At 33.2% G+C, this 18,937-nt stretch overlaps 1 protein-coding gene across 1 annotated transcript; it reads right to left on the bottom strand.

Annotated features, from left to right (window-relative positions):
- Window positions 1-3,749: 3,749 nt before the first annotated feature.
- LOC110925227 (photosystem II 22 kDa protein, chloroplastic) lies at window positions 3,750-8,353 on the bottom strand. Its single transcript, XM_022169196.2, has 4 exons — window positions 7,809-8,353; window positions 6,092-6,211; window positions 5,729-5,969; window positions 3,750-4,282 (listed from the first exon to the last, which is right to left on the bottom strand). Exons 1-4 carry the CDS (start codon window positions 7,989-7,991, stop codon window positions 4,038-4,040), a joined length of 789 nt encoding a protein of 262 aa, XP_022024888.1. The 5' UTR covers window positions 7,992-8,353; the 3' UTR covers window positions 3,750-4,037.
- Window positions 8,354-18,937: the final 10,584 nt, after the last annotated feature.

Below are 18,937 nucleotides of genomic sequence, written 5' to 3'. Positions count from 1 at the left end.
AGCAAAGAACGATCGGGCAATGATCTGACAGGTGTCTTCCAAGTGCTTCAAATCTCGCTTCTGGCCATTTCTCCATAAAAGCGTCACAGACAAGAGTGCGGTCTATCTTACTTAGATTCTTCCCATCGTCCGACATGTACGTATATTTGTACCCTCCCATTTGGTATTCTACAAGCCCCGATTCACCAATGAATCTATTAAAAATTAGTGCACTTTGGCTGTCAAATCTTGACATCATTCTCTCTTCCTCACTTCTGACTTCGTTAAAGTCTCCAGTCATTATCCATAAACCGCTGTTATCGTTGTCTTTTACCACTTTTAGTTCATTCCATAGTGTTCTTCTCCTGATCACATCACATGGGGCATACACATTTACTACATTTATTCTATTGTGACTACCTGCTATAATGCCACTCACTAACAGGAAAGATTCATGCTTTATCACGTTCTGTTTTGTGAATACGCCTGGGTCCCATACCGAAACCAGACCCCCTGACCTGCCCCTAGCGTCCACCGTCTCGCACTCCATATCTGCCTTACCCCAATATCTTCCGATGGTTATTTCATCCACATTAGAAACTTGTGTCTCTTGCATACACAGAAACAAAATTTTGTTTTCTTTTACCACTTTACTTATCCAATTTGGTTTCTCTACACTCCTAATACCTCTTATATTTATGGCTAGATAATTCATTGATCAATGATTGTCTCCAGTTCCTCCGTAACGATCTTTCTTATTTGCCGGTGATGCTTCGAGATCCTGATTCCTACCATCTTCCCCAACTCTATCGTAGCTACTGTTTCCGTGTTAACTGCGTCGCTTGGATCTTTGTTCAAATCAAAACCTTGCTCTATGGAATCCAGTATCTCTTCATGTAATGCTTCCCCAACCTCTGTTGCACCGTCTTCGGTTCTTATGCGTTTGTTTGCTACTCTATTTTGTCTGGTGAACGTAAAGGAGGAATCACCTTTTTTTCTCTTTGAAGCCCTATTCCTTTTTCCCCAAATGATTTCATTTAATTCAAACGGATCATCACTTTCTGGCCCACTCCCGTTTACTTCTTCATCTATTATGTTTTCACTGGGCCTGCTACAGTAGTTTTGTTCTACTTCCGGCCCAATATTTTCGCCTGTCCCCACCTTATTTGATTTAAAATTAAAAATTGTGTTGGTCCCACTATTGCTATCATTTAGATTCATTAAATTTGGATTCCTCGGATATATGTCTTCCTGTCTCTCACCATTCCCCATGTGTTCAGCAAATGCTTCTTGCCAATTCCCACCAAAATTTAATGCTGGTGAGTCACTCCTCTCTTCCCTATGTGACTCTTCATTTTCTTGCCCTTTAGACTTCTCCGATCCAATTTCCTTCTCCACCGGAATTTCGCCATTACCGCCGTCGGGGATACTGTTTGAATTCTGGCCGTTTACCTGCACCTCATCTTCTTTTTCGCCGGATTCATCATTTGTTATTACCGGAATATTAATGAACGGTGACTCGTCTTCAACGAACTTAGGTGCCCAATTGCCCGAAACCTCTGAAACCCAACATTTGAATGTTACATTTTTGTATTGGACCAAAATTTCCTCATTGAACACTTTCCCTGTGTTGACGATAACGCCAAGATGAGCACACGTAAGATTATTGTCCTCCATGTTTGCTTCTGGTTCTCTTATTACTTCACCAAGATGACATCCGATAGTATTGAAAGCTTCCTTATTCCTTAGGCTTATTGGAACGCCATAAATCCTAATCCATGCAAGTCTTTCACAACGATTCATGTCTTCTTTCCATAACGTTACCTGTGTAAAGAACTCCTCAAACTGTTGTTTATAATCGGTCATTATTTCCTCCGCAACCATCTGGGATCCTACAGTGACCGTGATGTTCATCCCTCCTGCATATCTCACCTCCATAGAATGTGAACATATATCTCTTAGGATTTCCTTAGCTTTGCATAGGTTCTCTAATGTTTTTGCTTTTAACAAGAAAGTTCTTTTGTTCCAATCACCTATGTCATTCATACAGTCTTCCGGTAACACCACTGAGGCCCTTTGTTCTTGCCTTCTGATCCCTTTCACTGCATCCAGGTACGACCTTCCATTCCCCACATTACCGCTTCCATACCCCCCTATGACTGCTTCCTGATTTACGTTATTCCGGTTCAAGTTTTCTTGACTTTTTGCCCATTGCATTTTTTTGTACGTGCCTCCTACATTGCCATGCATTCTTCTGCCTCCTCTCCCTTCTACGATGTCCTCTCTTTCAAATTTAGACACATTTGCCATTATCTTCTTTTCCCCAATCCATATGCTGTTGAGTGCCCGAATCAGTTTCTCCAGATCCCGAAACTTATTGAATCTGACAAACGCAAACCTTTTTCCTTTCGAGTCTTTTTTAAAAGGTAGGTATACATCTGTAATATTGCCACATCTCCTACATTCCAGCCAAATTTCTTTTCTTGAGACATCTTCCGGTAGATTCGCGATGAAAATTGTGGTACTAGGTTCGTCACCAACCTTCTCCTTACCTTTCTTCTTCTTTACCTTTTCCCATTCTTCCTCATCTTCTTCCTGAATGTTGTACTCTCCCGTATTTTCTTTTGTCCTCCACCTTCTTGTCTCTGTACCTCCCCTTCCTCTCCTATCCATTTAAGGGACCCAAGAGAAACACAACCTAGAACAGCGGATGTAATCGGAATAGAACAGAACCACTCCCCTACTCCTCCAAAACAAGCAAACGAAACAATGGCAACTCGACCCTAAGGGTGTTAATGGGATTCGAATCGATCTAGCTTAACTATACTCAGATAGCCGCGATCAATATCAGACCCGCTAAGCCCCGAAGAGATCCAGAAACCACTGTGGGAAAAGAGGGTAGAGGAGGAATCGTTACACTTACCAGGATATGGAAGACGACCGAGAGGAGGAGACGCAAAATCAAGATAGGATGTAAGGTACAAACCGATCCTTCCGGTTGAAAGAACGGGACCTCGCACACTATTTCGACGGCAAACTCCGATAGACTCTCCGGCGACGCTTCGTATGTCGCTTGTACAATTGATTTTACCTACGTAGACTAAGAACGTATCTTAACCTTTAATTTTTAAATTAATGGCTAAGATCATAGTGTAGAAAAAAAATGTAACGCTACTTTTGAAATGACCACATTTGTTGATATTTTTCAAATTCTCTCCATTTTTTAAATGTTTATAAGTTTGAATAAAACATTATTTTTTAGAAAAATTTGCACCATAAAATCAAACATCTTTTTATCTTTAATTTGAATATCATATTGTAATATAAAGAATTACACAAAAAAAACTAAAAAATTGTGTTGTATTAATTTGTTGTATAGCATTTTTATGCTAAATGTTTATACTGGTTTTTTTTTTCTTTTTTTGTGGTAGATCCTTTTTGTACTTGATTTTTGTTTTATATTTTGATAAAACAAAAGAATCCTAGTTACAAAACTGTCACATTAATTTATTTTTAGACAAAACCCACTTTTAGGTGGTCAGAAAAACCTTGTTTGGGAGGGGTTTTGGTAATTTTTTTACTTTGGTATTTTTTTTTAGAATGTAAAAGAAACTTTCAACTTCAAGGTAATCAATTTAAATGACAAAAAGTGTGATGGTTGTTGATCATAATCGTAATCTTCTCAAACTCAAGGATTAATGATTCGCTTAATTTACTCTAAATGAAGTGTTCGATTTAATTCAACATGAACCTAAACGTATTCATTAAACTAAATAAAAATTTCTAATAAATTATATGATATGATTAAAATATTTACATAGTTTCTAAATAAACCAGTTCTATTACATGGTGTGTACTTAGTCACACTTCACACGTCAATACTATAAATAACACAAATACATCACCATCATCATACTCAGTAAATTCCACCAATAGCACAGTTAAGGTAGGGTCTAAGGAGGGTAAGATGTAGACAGCTTTACCTCTACCCCGTAGGAATAAAGAGGATGCTTCCAATGAGACCCCGGCTCGATTCAAAACCCCAACTTGATGGTGATCTAGTCTTCCTCTTCGTCTGTGACGAATTTCCCAGTACCAGGATTCAAGGCGGCAATGAAGAAGAAAGCAACATTAAACAACACAAGTGGCTCAATCTCGCTTACTGGAAGTCCAGTCTCGATGTTTAACTGTGCTAGAGCTCCTTTTCCAGTGATAATTTCTCCGATCAACGAGAAAGCGATACCTAATTGGGCCAACCTACCGACAAAGAGCTCGTTCGCCTTGGTGAACCCGAACAATGGACCTATAAACAACACAACCCAAATTTACATCATACAAAATGTTTTGTTACAACTATTTATCTCATCATATTATTTAAAAAAGATACAAGTGCCAGCCATAAATATATTAAATATAATATAATTATATGGAGTTATTGTAATTATACCTATATCTATACATATAATAAAGTAAACCAATAGTGGACACGTGTCATTCATTGGAACTATCTATTTTTTTGTTTTCCCGCCTCTTTTCCCTCCTTAATTATCTCCTACTTAATTATAAATACATATTTTTATATAATTAAATATATCCATTATCTCCTCCTTAATTATCTCCTACTTAATTATATATACTTATTTTTATAATTAAAAATATTCATTATATAGATATTAATAAATGATAAGACTAAAATTCAAAGATATATAAAAATAATCTATTCACTTCACATAAAATTATCTTTAAATTATATAAAGAGTTAATTACATACTTTGTGCAAACCACAGGGACTAACTATGTAATTAACTCTTATATAAATAAAATATTAATACATGTGATTTTCAGTATTCTCCATCGACTTTTTTTAACGAGTTAATTATATAGTTAGTCCCTGTGGTTTGCACAAAATAACAGACTTAGGTACTAATAGTTTAAAATCACCTTCTAGGGTATTAACTTTTCATTTTGTAACATTTGGACTAACTATGTAATTTTTTTAACCCACTCAATCTCACTTATTTACATGACATATGTTATTCCTACATACTTTTGTATGTTCTTTTAGCTAAGAAACATCTGAATAATCTATCTATATAATTAATACAAATGGATCATTTTGTCAATCAATATATTGATTAATATAACGGGTTATTTATTAATAATAATTTCAATGATTATTGCTCTATAATTATTTTATTTCTTTTTTTTTTGCTTGTCTCTTATATATTTAATATTTTTTTTCTTAAATCTGTCTTTTATTTTTTTTGCTTATTAATAACTATTTAATATTACATTGATTCAACCACGTATAACACACAAGTTTCTAACCTATTAATAAAAAAATAAATAAAGTAAAATGTTATAACTTATGTAATACAGAAGCATCTAATTTAACTTAATAATAAAATAAAAAACAAAGTAAAATGTTACATCAAAGTTCATTTTTTTTTCTAAAAACATATATTGATAATTGTGTGTGTTAGTTGATTACATTATTCGTATTTAAGTCATGTAATACACGTGGTTATTCAATCTTGCAATGTACGGGTTTTTAAAGATGTAACTTTTTTATTACTTAGTATATAAAATTATATTTATTCAGCCCGTGTAATACACGGGGTTCTAACCTAGTATATAGATATAATATATCACTTAGGTTTTATTCAATAAATCCTAACTAATATATTATATCGCTAACACCAAAATCGTTATAACCGTTGCTCGGATGTTTAATATTAACGAGGAATACCTCCTTCGCTAAGACCCAATGCAGATCGGAACCCCTTTCCGGGAGGAATAATAGCCTTGTCAAGTCCGGTTGGCTCATCAACAAACCGACCGCGATCACCCAAAGCTCCAATGGCTCCAAGGAGTGTGAAGAGGATGAAGAAGAGAAGAAGTGGCTCGGCTTCATAAATCGGAATTCCGGTTTCCAAATTGAGTTGGGATAGAATTCCCTTTCCGGTTATTCCTTCTCCCAACAATGATGCCTACATAAGTCACACCAAATATAGTATATGTGACACTAGCATATATATATATATATATATTTGTTCATTTTTTGTTAAACAATCAATATGTACAAACATAATAGTATTGAGCCAATACTCACAGCAAAGCCAAGCATAGCTACACGGCCAACAAAGAGCTCGTTTTGCTTCGTGAATCCGATACCTCCCGATGTGCCGAAAATGCCATCTTCGACTTTTAGCTTCGGAGGGGGTGTCACAGCCTGCATATGTATGTGTTTTCATTAGATGAAATGATTCGAACTCGAGAAGTTAATTGTGTAAGAATAAAACATACAAACACAACTCGTGTAAGATATAGTGTAAGAGAGAAAGTATACGGATCGTATAATAATAGCATTATGTATTACCCTTAAAGTAATAAGTTAAAGTGTTTGTGCATTTATATTAACTTAGTAAATTTCTCTTGCGTGGTGCGGCAACGTCGAAACGTAAAGTAGCGCGAATTTATAACGTCTAATGAAAACGTATTATATTTGACCCGGCTCGTGTTAACACGTAAACCAACTTGAATTTATACCGATACATACATATATAAAAATAAGCATTTAAAACTCAAGTTGGTGAGAATAACGTTCCATAAAGTTTTAGAAAGGTAAAGAAGGCGTAAGCGTAAAAACTGAAAGTTAAAAGACTAAAATGCAAAAAAGAAAAAAAAAGTTACTGTATCATGATTTGACAAACGCTACAGTAACTCCACACTTGTTAACTCCTAACTTGTTATTGATATATAATCTAATTTCTAATTTAAGTTGATTATATACACCATTTAATTAGAAACTAAAATATTAATTATCTATATATATATATATATATATATATATATATATATATATATATATATATATATTAAAATACCATTCTTATAAATAGTAACATTACTATATTTATATATTAAAGGGTAAACTACACTTTTCGTCTTTATGTTTGTATCGAATTGCAATGTATACTCTTTAACTTTAATAATTACAGTCATAATCCTTTATTTGTAAAACTAATTATACCCTACGTCCTTTGGTCCTAACCAAGGTTTTACCTTCGTCAATGGATCATCCTATTAATTCAACATAGCGATTTACAAGAAATATATTTGATTGCTAAGCATGTTCTTATTGTATTTTAAAACTAAAAGTCCCCATTTACATTTAATTCAGTTACAGGCCTTTGAAACTATGATTTATGATTTTCTTTTTTAGTTATACTGCTTATTTTTATTTACGTACAGATAAAATTTTTATTCAAAATTTAACGGGTCAAATGTAATGGAGTCTTTTTTATCGTGACGAACCATATCGATATCGATACCGTCCGAACAACTTCAGTAGTGATACAGAGTACTTTTTATATCGTAAGCTATAGCGAGTGTTCGTACTGTACCGGTATTGTGAAGAACCGAACTGATATCTCCCCAACAGTATCGGTACCATGTCGATTCCAACTGAACAAGATATTCACTTTTATGGTTTTCCATAGATGTAAACACGCGTCCATATCCATTTGGGAATATCATGATTTTTTTGGGTTTTATTTTTCAGTTGCTATATCAAGTGTCAGTACCGTTTCAATACCATAATAAACTGAACCAATACCAACCGAATTCTCGCGCAACACGCGGGGGAATTCTACTAGTTTAATTAGAAACTAAACTATTAATTTATTTTCTTCTATTTGATTGTTAGGTCTTATTTTTCAACGTCCTTGACCCGTATTGTCTTATTTTATAATAGTTAAATTGATTCAAAACCCTATAAAAATTATGAAACTTAATAAAACAAATAGGGTGAAACTATATATACCAACCTTCTTGGGGGCAGCTTTTGTCTTGGGTTTAAAAAGAGCAACCGGGCTCAAAAATGTCGTAGACGAGTTTGGGAGAAGACCCGGAGCGAGTACACGATGTGAGAAAGGTTTGGGTCTAAGTGATCGAAGCAACGGTTGGTCCGAAATGATGGTGTTAGATGTCAACAACATCGTTTGAGCCATCTTCTATTAATGCTTCTTCACCCTTTAACAATGTTGTGTGTTTTGTTATATGAAATGTTGTGTAAATTGTTTTTTATGGTTATTTGGTTAAATAGCAAGAGATGAGATTTTGGATAGGGTGGTCACTTGTTAGGGCAGATACATGACCACGTTTCTTTGTAATCTACATTTACACTTGCCTCCCTTGCATTTTCTCAATCTTTACATATCACACCCTTTGTTTTTTGGGTTTTTTTTGTGTCCACCGATGGCCTAGGGTTTTTTCTTCGTCGAACGATGGTCTACTATACTTGTGGAGCAGAATTTTTCTTTAACTGGTCCTACAATGTTTCGGGTCTGAGGTGTTTTTTTCCTTGTTGATCATTAAAAATAACTCAAGTTTCAATTATAAGATACCCTTTTTAGAAAATACACATGATGATAACCACATAAATTAAAAACTTTAAAATCTTCTCACTGTCTTTTAGACTTGTTATGTCATAATCTAAAAGTACACGGTACCATTCGGCTCGGCTGAAGTGAATTATTTGTTACGTTTTTTTTCATTTTTTTGTGGTTCGGCGTTTTTCTCATTCGAACTTTCTGGATATCGTTATTTAAGGTATTTCGCCAAAGTCTTGTGCTTTTCCACGTAGATCTACGTCAAAATGGAATCTTATGAAATATAAGTTAGTTTATCTAGATTTTAGACAACAAAAAAATATTGGTTTTGTTTTATTGAAACATAAAATTATATTAAACTATTTTTATTTAGATATTTAGTTCAGTTTGTTGACAATTGAATATAAAGGAATCCATGAAGTTATATTATATAATGTCAACTTTTGCTAATGGAATCTATGAAGTTGATGCTGAGATATCATACAATAATAGTTCTATCTAGTTTTTGGATGCCAAAAGATTCAAGTGTGACTTGTATATACCCTATTTGTTAAACTCCAAGGGGATATGAACTCAAAATCATCGGATCAAATTGTTATTTTTGTGAGTCGTCTTTCATTATGTACAAACACAAAATAGTTCTATAAAGTTTACATGCTAGTTAGATTTTTAGTATATATTGAAGTGTCCTTGGTATCTTATTCTGAAGTATTTGGTATGATACCCTAAAATCCTAGATGGGTCATAAACCCGAAAGAAAGCATGCCAACAAGCCCAGTTAAAAACTTAGCCCATGAGGTATCTTAAAGAAGCCAATAAGCCCAAAATTGAAAAGTCCGATATCGAAAACATGCCTAAATGGCAAAATGTCCTACCTCTAAAAAACATGCCAAATGTAGGGGTGTAAATGAGTCGGGCCGAGCCTGATCTCAACTAGGCTCGAGATCGGCTCGTTATGTTTTAATGAAGCTTGAGTTGGGCTCGCAAGTAAAACCCAAAGCTTGAGCTCGGCTCGAACTATTTTGAGAACAACCTCAAACTAGCTAAAAGTACGGCTCGAGCTCGCTTCAACAACGAGCCAAAGGTTACCCGAGCTCGGCTAGCCAATGTTATCATTATTATTATTGTATTATATATATAAAAAATAAAATTATGTTTGGGTTCGTTTAGGCTCGTGAGCCTAAACGAGCTTTGTATTTCAGGCTCGATAGCTAAACGAGCTCTATTTCAAGCTCGAGCTTGAACTCGGGTTCATTAAGGCTCGGCTTGTTCGAGCTTTTAACCGAGTTGATCACGAGTTTTTAACCGAATCGATAACTAAACGAGCTCTATTTCAGGCTCGAACTTACGCTCGTTAAGGCTCGGCTTGTTCAAGCTTGGGCTCTTTAATGCACATTTGCACTAGTCATTTAGTCAAGGACTTATAAAGCTTTTCTTGTATAAAGTTGTAAAATGAAAAAAAAACTGTATCCTTAATTCTACTCAAAATAATCAAATCTAGATGGATTTTTAAAACATATTTAAGTTTAGTTTAAGAGTTTATGATTTTTCGACTTTGAATGTAACAATATCTTTAAATCTAGCATATTTTTATTTTGTATCATTATGTTACTTGAGTGACTTTTAAAATTATTTTAATATTCGTGTTACCTTAATGGAAATTTTCGAATGCTTGAGTGACTAAAATACACATCATTCCACCTTCCTTTATTTAAATTCGAGAGTAAATTGTGGTTTTGGTCCTTATAGTTTAGTGCTTATTGCTATATTTTACAAAATTCAAATGCCTTGCAATTTACATACAAATGTTTTTATTTTATTGCAGTTTTAGTCCCTCACACTAACTCCATCCAATATATAATTAAATCCTATTCACATATTAAAAGGCATGTGCTGGGCATTTTGGTAACTAACCAATGAAATAAAACAAAATTATTATGAACATGTTTCTTCCTGAATTGAAATAAAAACAAGTATTCGAAAAAAGAAGAGAATTCCTTCACAAACAATTATTTATAGAAACTAGGTGATGCCCCGTCCGCGTTGCGGGGCGTTGGCCGAATAATTCTCAACCAATTAAAAAAACAGTACTATAGTTTTGTTAGAAAGGAAAACTAAAACGATGAGAAGATCGTAATTTTTAGCGGGGGTAAAATCGTAATTTTCTGCTAGGGGAAAACCATATTTTTATTTTGAACAGGTGGAAAACGTAATTTTGAATTGAGGGTGAAAGCGTAATTTTGAACCGAGAGGAAAATCGTAATTTTTTTACATGCTACCATTCATTCATTACAGAAAAGACAAAAAATAAAGCAAAATAAGTTGTTGTGTATATAAAACCTCATTCAAACGAAATACAGTTTACTTACTATGTGTATGAAAAGTAATATATAAACGGTGCAATTACTTGCATTGCTACGTTGCTACGGGATTTGATGAACTCGGTACGAACCGGTACGGAAAATACCGTTACCGAAATCCCCAAAAGTGGTACCGGTACCGAATATACCTGGTACGGTACGGATCGGTACCGGTACTGGTACGACACCGGCATTTGAGGGTAAAAACAGATGAATACCGGTGTCGAACCGGTACCAAAAATATACCAGGTTTGGTAAATTCGATACCGATACAGATACCCAATACCAGCTCATTCATTAATGATGTTACTATCAATTAAATTCATTTTTTATTACTATTTTTTATTACTATATTATATGTTTACTGTTTACTGTTCAAATAGTTCTGTTTTTAATTTAATTTTTAATTTTTAATTTTTAATATATAGAACAATATATAGAACAATGAATTTAAAAGGCAGGTGACTTACATATTCACTTGCAACAAACCTGCTCTATTTTGAACCATTTCTAAGTTAAAATAGAGATATAATTCCTAGTTTTTTATTTTATACAAAAAAATAAGGAAAAGTGTTAAAATAAAGACGTGATTCCTTGCAACATCTTCTCCGGAGATGGCACGCTCTTTATCTGTCTATGCAGCTAAAATCCCGCTTTCAGTACTACTGAACCATTATTATCCTTAGTCTTGTAATTTCTATTTTTCTTTGATTTGAACTAACGTGTTGACAAGCATTAATAGAATCATCGCTCGATCCGATGCATATCCTCGTGACATCAAGAATTCAAATGATACAAGGCAGACAACAACATATCATTCCACGTGTGTGTATATATATATATATATATATATATTTTGTTGTGTTCACATTGTTTCTCGCGGTTTTCGCAATAAAGGGTGGTTTCTAAATGATATTTCTCCTATATATATATATATTGTTCTTTTATTTGAATCACGCACGCTCGTTGCGCAGAAAAATTAAACTGAAACGTAAAATATAGAAGAAATAACTAAGTCAATTCAGGACCCGTGCGTTGCGAAGAACTTCTCAAATGGAGAAATATTGATGTGTTGCGACGAGACAAACGTGAAAAAATACACGAAGAAATGTTGAACCCTACATGCACGTTGCGGTGCGTTAACTCACTAAATTTAGAACGAAACGAAAAATTTGGGAATGATGAAAAGTATGATGGACCAAAATTGAAAACTAAAAAGAGTTGGGGTTAAATTGCAAAAGATAAAAAGCTTTAGGTTAAAAGTAAAAAAACAAAGGGTCTAAATTGCAAAAGAGTAAAGTTTTGGGTTAGAAATAAAACTACTCTACAAGATCAAAATTACTCTACAAGAACAGTTTACAAAATTACTCTATAAGATCAAAATTACTCTACATGATCATTTGTAGAGTAATTTTGATAATTACCATACGAGCAAATAATTACGAAAACATCACATTTTTTTTGCCTTTTTCACGTATGTTTAGTACATTAAAGTTATTTGTACAGGAACTTTATTATATATATATATATATATATATATATATATATATATATATATATATATATATAATAATAAGTATAATGTACAAAAGGTCTTATCCTACATTATCGTACGCGACAAAGTATATAACATGCGTAATTACATTTTTGATCAAAATAACGTGCGTGATTTTGGATCCCATGCGTGATTTTCCCAAAAAAACTACCCCCATGCGTGATTACATGTCCAAAGCGTGATTACATGTCCAAAGCGTGATTATTCCCCTGATCAGACGGTTACGCGTGTCGCGTACATAATGTACGATAAGGCTTTTTGTATGTTAACCTTTCTCTATATATATATATAAAATTCATGACTAAATAAAACACACAATTTGCACTTCACCCTTCAAGTATACGATTTAAAGGCCTACTTTGTTCCTATCCTCATTTTTCTGTCAAATACTAGATGTTCTGATATAACATTTTTGGGTGAAATAAATTCCACAGTTAAAAAAAAAGGTTGTATAACATATTAAAAAGGGTTTTAAAAAGTGTATATAATGTCCTCATCTAACACAAGTAATATACCACAGGGGTCAAAATTGCAATTTACTTTAATATTTGTTTTATTTACATGCCTCTCATATAATCAAGATTTAACTATAAACTGGATGGAGTTAGTGTGATGGACTAAAACTGCAATAAAATAGAAACATTTGTATGTAAATTGCAAGACATTTGGATTTTATAAAATATAGCAATAAGCACTAAACCATAGGGACCAAAACCGCAATTTACTCTAAATTCGATTTTGAATCTTCAAATTTTAGTTTACGTGTGAAATAAAACCACCCATATCAAGACATTCTTTATAACTTTTGAGAGTTATCCAATTTCAAAACGTTTTTTGAAGCATATTTATACATTGTGTTCGATATTTCGATAGGCCTACAGGTGTGCCATTTGTCAACAAAGTGAACAAATGCGTGTGTTGTAATTTAGATTGGATAATGGAGATATTGTGCAACAAAGTAATATGTTGTGTTCGATATTTCCAACCACAAACATCGATTGTGGATGGTCTAAGCGATTATGTCTTTCTGAGTCCTTCACACATTGTACGAGAATGTTATTACTTTTTTTTTTGGATTCATCTTTAAATCTTGAAACTTTAGGTTACATGTCAAAATAAAACCATCCATATTAAGAAATCATTTGTGCCTTTTTAGAGTTATCCAATACCATAACTTTATTGAAGTATGTTTAGACATTGTGTCCAATATTTCGTTAGGCCTTGTACGTGTGACATTCGTCAACAAAATGAACAAATGCGTGCAAGTAGTATCTTAGATTGGATAATGGAGATATTGTGCAACAAAGTGATACACTGTGTTCGATATTTCCAACCACAAACATCGATTGTGGATGGTCTAAGCGATTATGTCTTACTGAGTCTTTCACACGTTGTACGAGAATGTTATTACTTTTTTTGGATTCATCTTTAAATCTTGAAACTTTAGGTTACATGTCAAAATAAAACCACCCATATTAAGACATCCTTTGTGCCTTTTTAGAGTTATCCAATATGATAACTTTCTTGAAGTATGTTTACACATTGTGTCCAATATTTCGTTAGGCCTTGTAGGTGTGACATTCGTCAACAAAATGAACAAACGCGTGCAAGTTGTATTTTAGATCGGATAATGGAAGATATACTAAACGAAAGTGGCAAGTAGGCTAGACAAAGATTTTTCAACCACAAACATCGATTGCAGATGGTCTAAAACTCTAAGCGTGTCTTAGTCCTAGACATGTTGCACGAGAATGTCGGAGATATTAATTGTCTGGTTAGTAGAATCATCTCTAGTTGCACTCACAAAAGATGTGGCAAGTTGTACACATATTGAGTGGGAAACAACTCAAACTGATCACTTGATACATCATACATAAATCTTGCTTCCTGAATGATACAGTATTACACTATAGAGTATCAATTTGTGTACGTGCTTCTTAGACACAAGTTGCACATATGGTGGTCCTTAATCAACCTCAGCCTCAAATGCTACTGAATTTTTTAGAAGGCGAACAGCATGCACGCATGCAAACAACCATGAATAAAGACTGTAAAAAGAGTATACAATGTTACACTAGATATATATTATACATAATATGATAATAACAAATAACAATAAACAATACATGGTTTCACATGCAGTTTATTACTAAATGATATAACTAAGCTTTCATTTTAGGGTTTCACAAGTGTCAATAAAGGTCTAGTCTTGGTACACAGCTAGCATATACTGGATCATGTTACTAAAGGTTGAAATTTGATGGATTTTGGGTGCTAATCTTTGATCTTTATTAGCAAATAAAGAAGGGTTTCCTATAAAACCAAATGCATATATAGGAATGCCACTCATATGCTTTGCTGTTTCCCTCATGTCAAGTTGCATCCTAACATTCTTGATTTGTTTGGTGCTTTACTTTATATATTGGAGTTACCCACTCAAGTAAAACTTTGCTTTCTTCATGAAACTTCAAGAATAAATAGATATAAAGCAATTAGCATTTGATAGATGATTATCATGACTTTATACCAACTGATCTTTTCAACTTATGTTGAAATAGTATCGTTTCAAATATTTTACTTTTTTTTTTATTTCTAGAAAAACTAAAATCCGAATCTTGATCAAAAGCATCGTAATGTGAACTCTTCGAATATATACAAGGCGTATCAGGGGCGGACCTACCTCTTTGGTAGGGGTAACCCCCGCTACCCCTTGGTCGGAAAAAAATTGGAAAAATTAGTGTAAATTTTGGAAAAATTTGACGTTTTTTCGATTTCGTTACGGTTTATTTATAACACGTTACCCCTTGGTCGGAATCCTAGATCCGTCACTGAGGTGTATATAACATATACAAACACCAGTATCGGACACTTAATAACCTACTACAAAAATCTTCAGACCAGAACCCATTATCCCTCCCCCCCCCCCCACCCCCCCACACACACACACCCACAACGGGATGGTTTATTAATTTACTTAGTAAGTTATATTATGGATATAAAAAATGACTAGCTAGTATGTTTATAGAAGATTAGAAGATGTTTAAATATACCAATAACACCAAAAACAAGTAAAACTAGTACAATGAGATGCTCAAGTCATTGTCGTACGATCCATGAAAGTCAAGAAAGCAGCTTATTGAGGGCTGACTCGGCATTAAATGTAACGAAAATATAAAAGTGCATAGTTTTGTAGGTAAATGCGCACCAAAAGCCCAAAAGGTGTCATACAATCAAATATGGGTATACATGATATAATTTGTTGGTGGATTTTAGTAGGAGATATTGTAAGTTTTATATATTGTGGTTTTATAAAAAGTTAATCAAATAAAAATATTAGTATACAAAATAAAATAAAACGATTGATAAATAGTTATATCATTTTCTATAAAGTTTTTCCTCAAATAAAAAAGTTTTAAGGTTTTAAAAACTCTTAACTGACGTGTGAAAATATACACATATAGTAGCCATTATATATCATGTATTAATAAGTTTAACAAGAAGAAAAAACTTTCCTATACTATTTAGACCTTGTCTTAAATGTAGCATGACACAAAGAAGTTAAAAGGGAAGAAACATATTTTCTTCTTAACAATAATAACTTAAATAATAACACTATTAAATACATAAAGCAGTGGCGGAACTAGAAGAAATATTCAGAGGGATCCTAATTTTTTATTGTATATTTATAGAACGAATTTTTTTTACCTATATTACAAGGCGGAGCCGATTCTGAAAATTCAAGTGCTCCGGGCGAGCCAAAAAAAGGCTCTTAGGCTTTACCGTATTAAATCTTAAAAACTAGTTTAACAACAAAAATAAACTTTTAAAACCTAGCAAATAACAAATCTACAAAATTACAAACTACTTACTAGTTACTACTAAACGTCTAAACTAGAATTCTATAACATCATCATACAATACATAATACATTCATACAATCATACAAGAAGTCAAGAAATCAAACTATCAAAAATAAAATAGACATATATTGAACATTCAGATATCGAACGTTCAAAAAATCAAATACATAGATATCAAAAATCAAATTTAGAGGACAACAAAACTCACAAACTGCGTGTGCGACGATTGTGCGAAGATCCGTTCCGCTGTTCCAATCCACTGTGCGTGCGAATGTGCCATAGTTTGGCAGTACGAGTTCAGGCGTTCAGTTTCTGTGCGTGTGACGTTTGGGAATCAAGATCTCTTCTTCGACAATCTGCGTCTGCGACCTCCTAGCCTCCTGCGACGTTTGGTTTTCATGCCCTTAATCAATGGGTACTTGAATTAAACCAGGCTTTATTATAATTTGGGCTTAATGATTATGAAACTTATTATTTGGGATAACTACTAACTTCAGGTTTCACATTTTTAGGGGTATCCTCGTATATCTTTAGGGGTATTCTAATATATAAAACCGAAAAAAATACACTGCGACTACGGGGTTGAGCCGTAGCCCGTACAACGATAGCGTTTGATGCCATAACACATTAAACGTTACTAACTATATAAATTTGGACGATCCATAATGGTGAGTGACATAAATTTGGACTTAATGGAACTACTAATGAATAATGAGGTAGAAGATTTAGAATGCAATCCATACATAACATGAAGTTGACCAAAAGTTTGTGGGTATGAAAGAGCTAACTGTCAATTGATATTAACTAGCATTTAGCTTGTCTATGGGACGTACCTATAGCGCCTACAGAAGGAACAATATCATAATGTGACGGTTGGATGATAATCGATATAATGACCACATGCTCAATGCTTAACATAGCTAACTTAGATAACATGGCTGAAGGTGTTGATAAATTTTGAGTTGAACTTTATGTTTAGAACAATACTCATGAAGATATGTTAGATTATTATTGTGTTTAAAATACAATTTAAACAATTATTGATCAATATGTATATTATTTATTTATTTATGTGTCCATTAAATTATATTTATTTATATGAATATTAATTATTTACATGGATAATATACTACAACAAATTACAAATGTAACATCGGCTTACGTTTATTTCTCTCTCTCTCTCTCTCTCTCTCTCTCCTTTTTTTTTTTTTTTTTTTTTTTTTTTTTACAAATGTGTAAAAACTAGTGGGATTTATCTCTGCCAACGGGAACTTAATCGTTATCAGTTCGATTCGGTTCGTTACGGTATTAGCATTTGCTAGAGCAATCGAAAGAGAAAACCCCGAAAATAATGGTCGTGATATGGCTAAAAGATATCGACATGTGTTTTACTTGATCAAAGGCTACAAAAATGAATACTGGTACCAATTTCGATAATATCAGTACCGATGTTGTTTAGTTGTAATCGATTCAGGTTGTAACGATAATGACACCGGCACTCATATAGCTGATGATACGAAAAGTATATTCTATCTTTAATACAAATCTATACCGAAATGTCAAGGAAAAAAAGTTAAATACAACTACTATTCATCTTCTTTTTTAGATGACGAATGCAAATTATTTGAGAAAAAATCAAGTTATATAAAAATCAAAAAGGTTAAAGGCGTATATAATGATTACCGGTGCCAATGTTGATTGATCGAGACCGATTTAGTTTATCAAGGTATCAATACTTGTATGGCTTACAATACCAAGAAATACTTTACATGTAAAGTCTATAATAATATGTTGAAGTTTGATATAGAAGGCATCTGTTTGGTGTATACACTCATAGTTAGTTATACCCAAAGTGCTTGTGGACTTAATGCTTGTTAAAGCTTATAGTTACCCGATTAATTAGAATATACTCACTTAATTTTATTTTGTATGCATATTATGTTGATTGATAGGATAGGAGCTGGGATGCAGTGAAGGCTCCCTAAGCGAGTAACATACCTATTTATTGTTATATGTTTTACGAGATTGACATATTTTTATGTTATTGGACTATACTGATGATTTGATTCAATATCAGTTGTATTTTTTAATAAAAGTTTTGTTTGAACTTTATGCCATAGAGTACATACAACAGCTGAGACCTCCAATTTTGGGTCGTTTCAGTATCTTCATCACTCAAGCTTATTATGGTTTTAATAGAATGTGAAATTGATATTTGAGACTGTTTTGGGAGATAGGTTGTGATATATGTATGTAGAAGTGTTTATATATAATGTGTAGGTTGAGTTGATAGTGTGTAAATTTGATTATTTTTTTTACATTGTTCATGTATAAACGTTGAAGCTTTATTTATTTATTCATTTATTTATTTTTAAGAGTTAATTACATAGTTAGTCCCTGTGGCTTGCACAAAATAACATACTTAGGTACTAATAGTTTAAAATCACCTTCTAGGGTATTAACTTTTCATTTTGTAACGTTTGGAGGTATTAACTTCTAGGGTATTAACATAGTTAGTCCTTATGGTTTGCACAAAATAACATACTTAGGTACTAATAGAATGTGATTTTAAACCTATAAATAACATTAATACCTCCAAACGTTACAAAATGAAAAGTTAATACCCTAGAATGTGATTTTAAACTATTAGTACCTAAGTATGTTACTTTGGGCAAACCACAGGGACTAAGTATGTAATTAACTCTATTTTTAATATGCAACGGTCCATAAGAATATATCTTACTCGCCGGACCAGGTCCTTGGGGTGGACCTGAACCCTCAGACCTCTAC

Source organism: Helianthus annuus, chromosome 2, assembly GCF_002127325.2.
Source record: "Helianthus annuus cultivar XRQ/B chromosome 2, HanXRQr2.0-SUNRISE, whole genome shotgun sequence".
Lineage (NCBI taxonomy): Eukaryota > Viridiplantae > Streptophyta > Magnoliopsida > Asterales > Asteraceae > Helianthus > Helianthus annuus.
The sequence above is the reverse complement of the archived record's forward strand: the minus strand, read 5'-3'. Positions and strand labels throughout refer to the sequence as shown.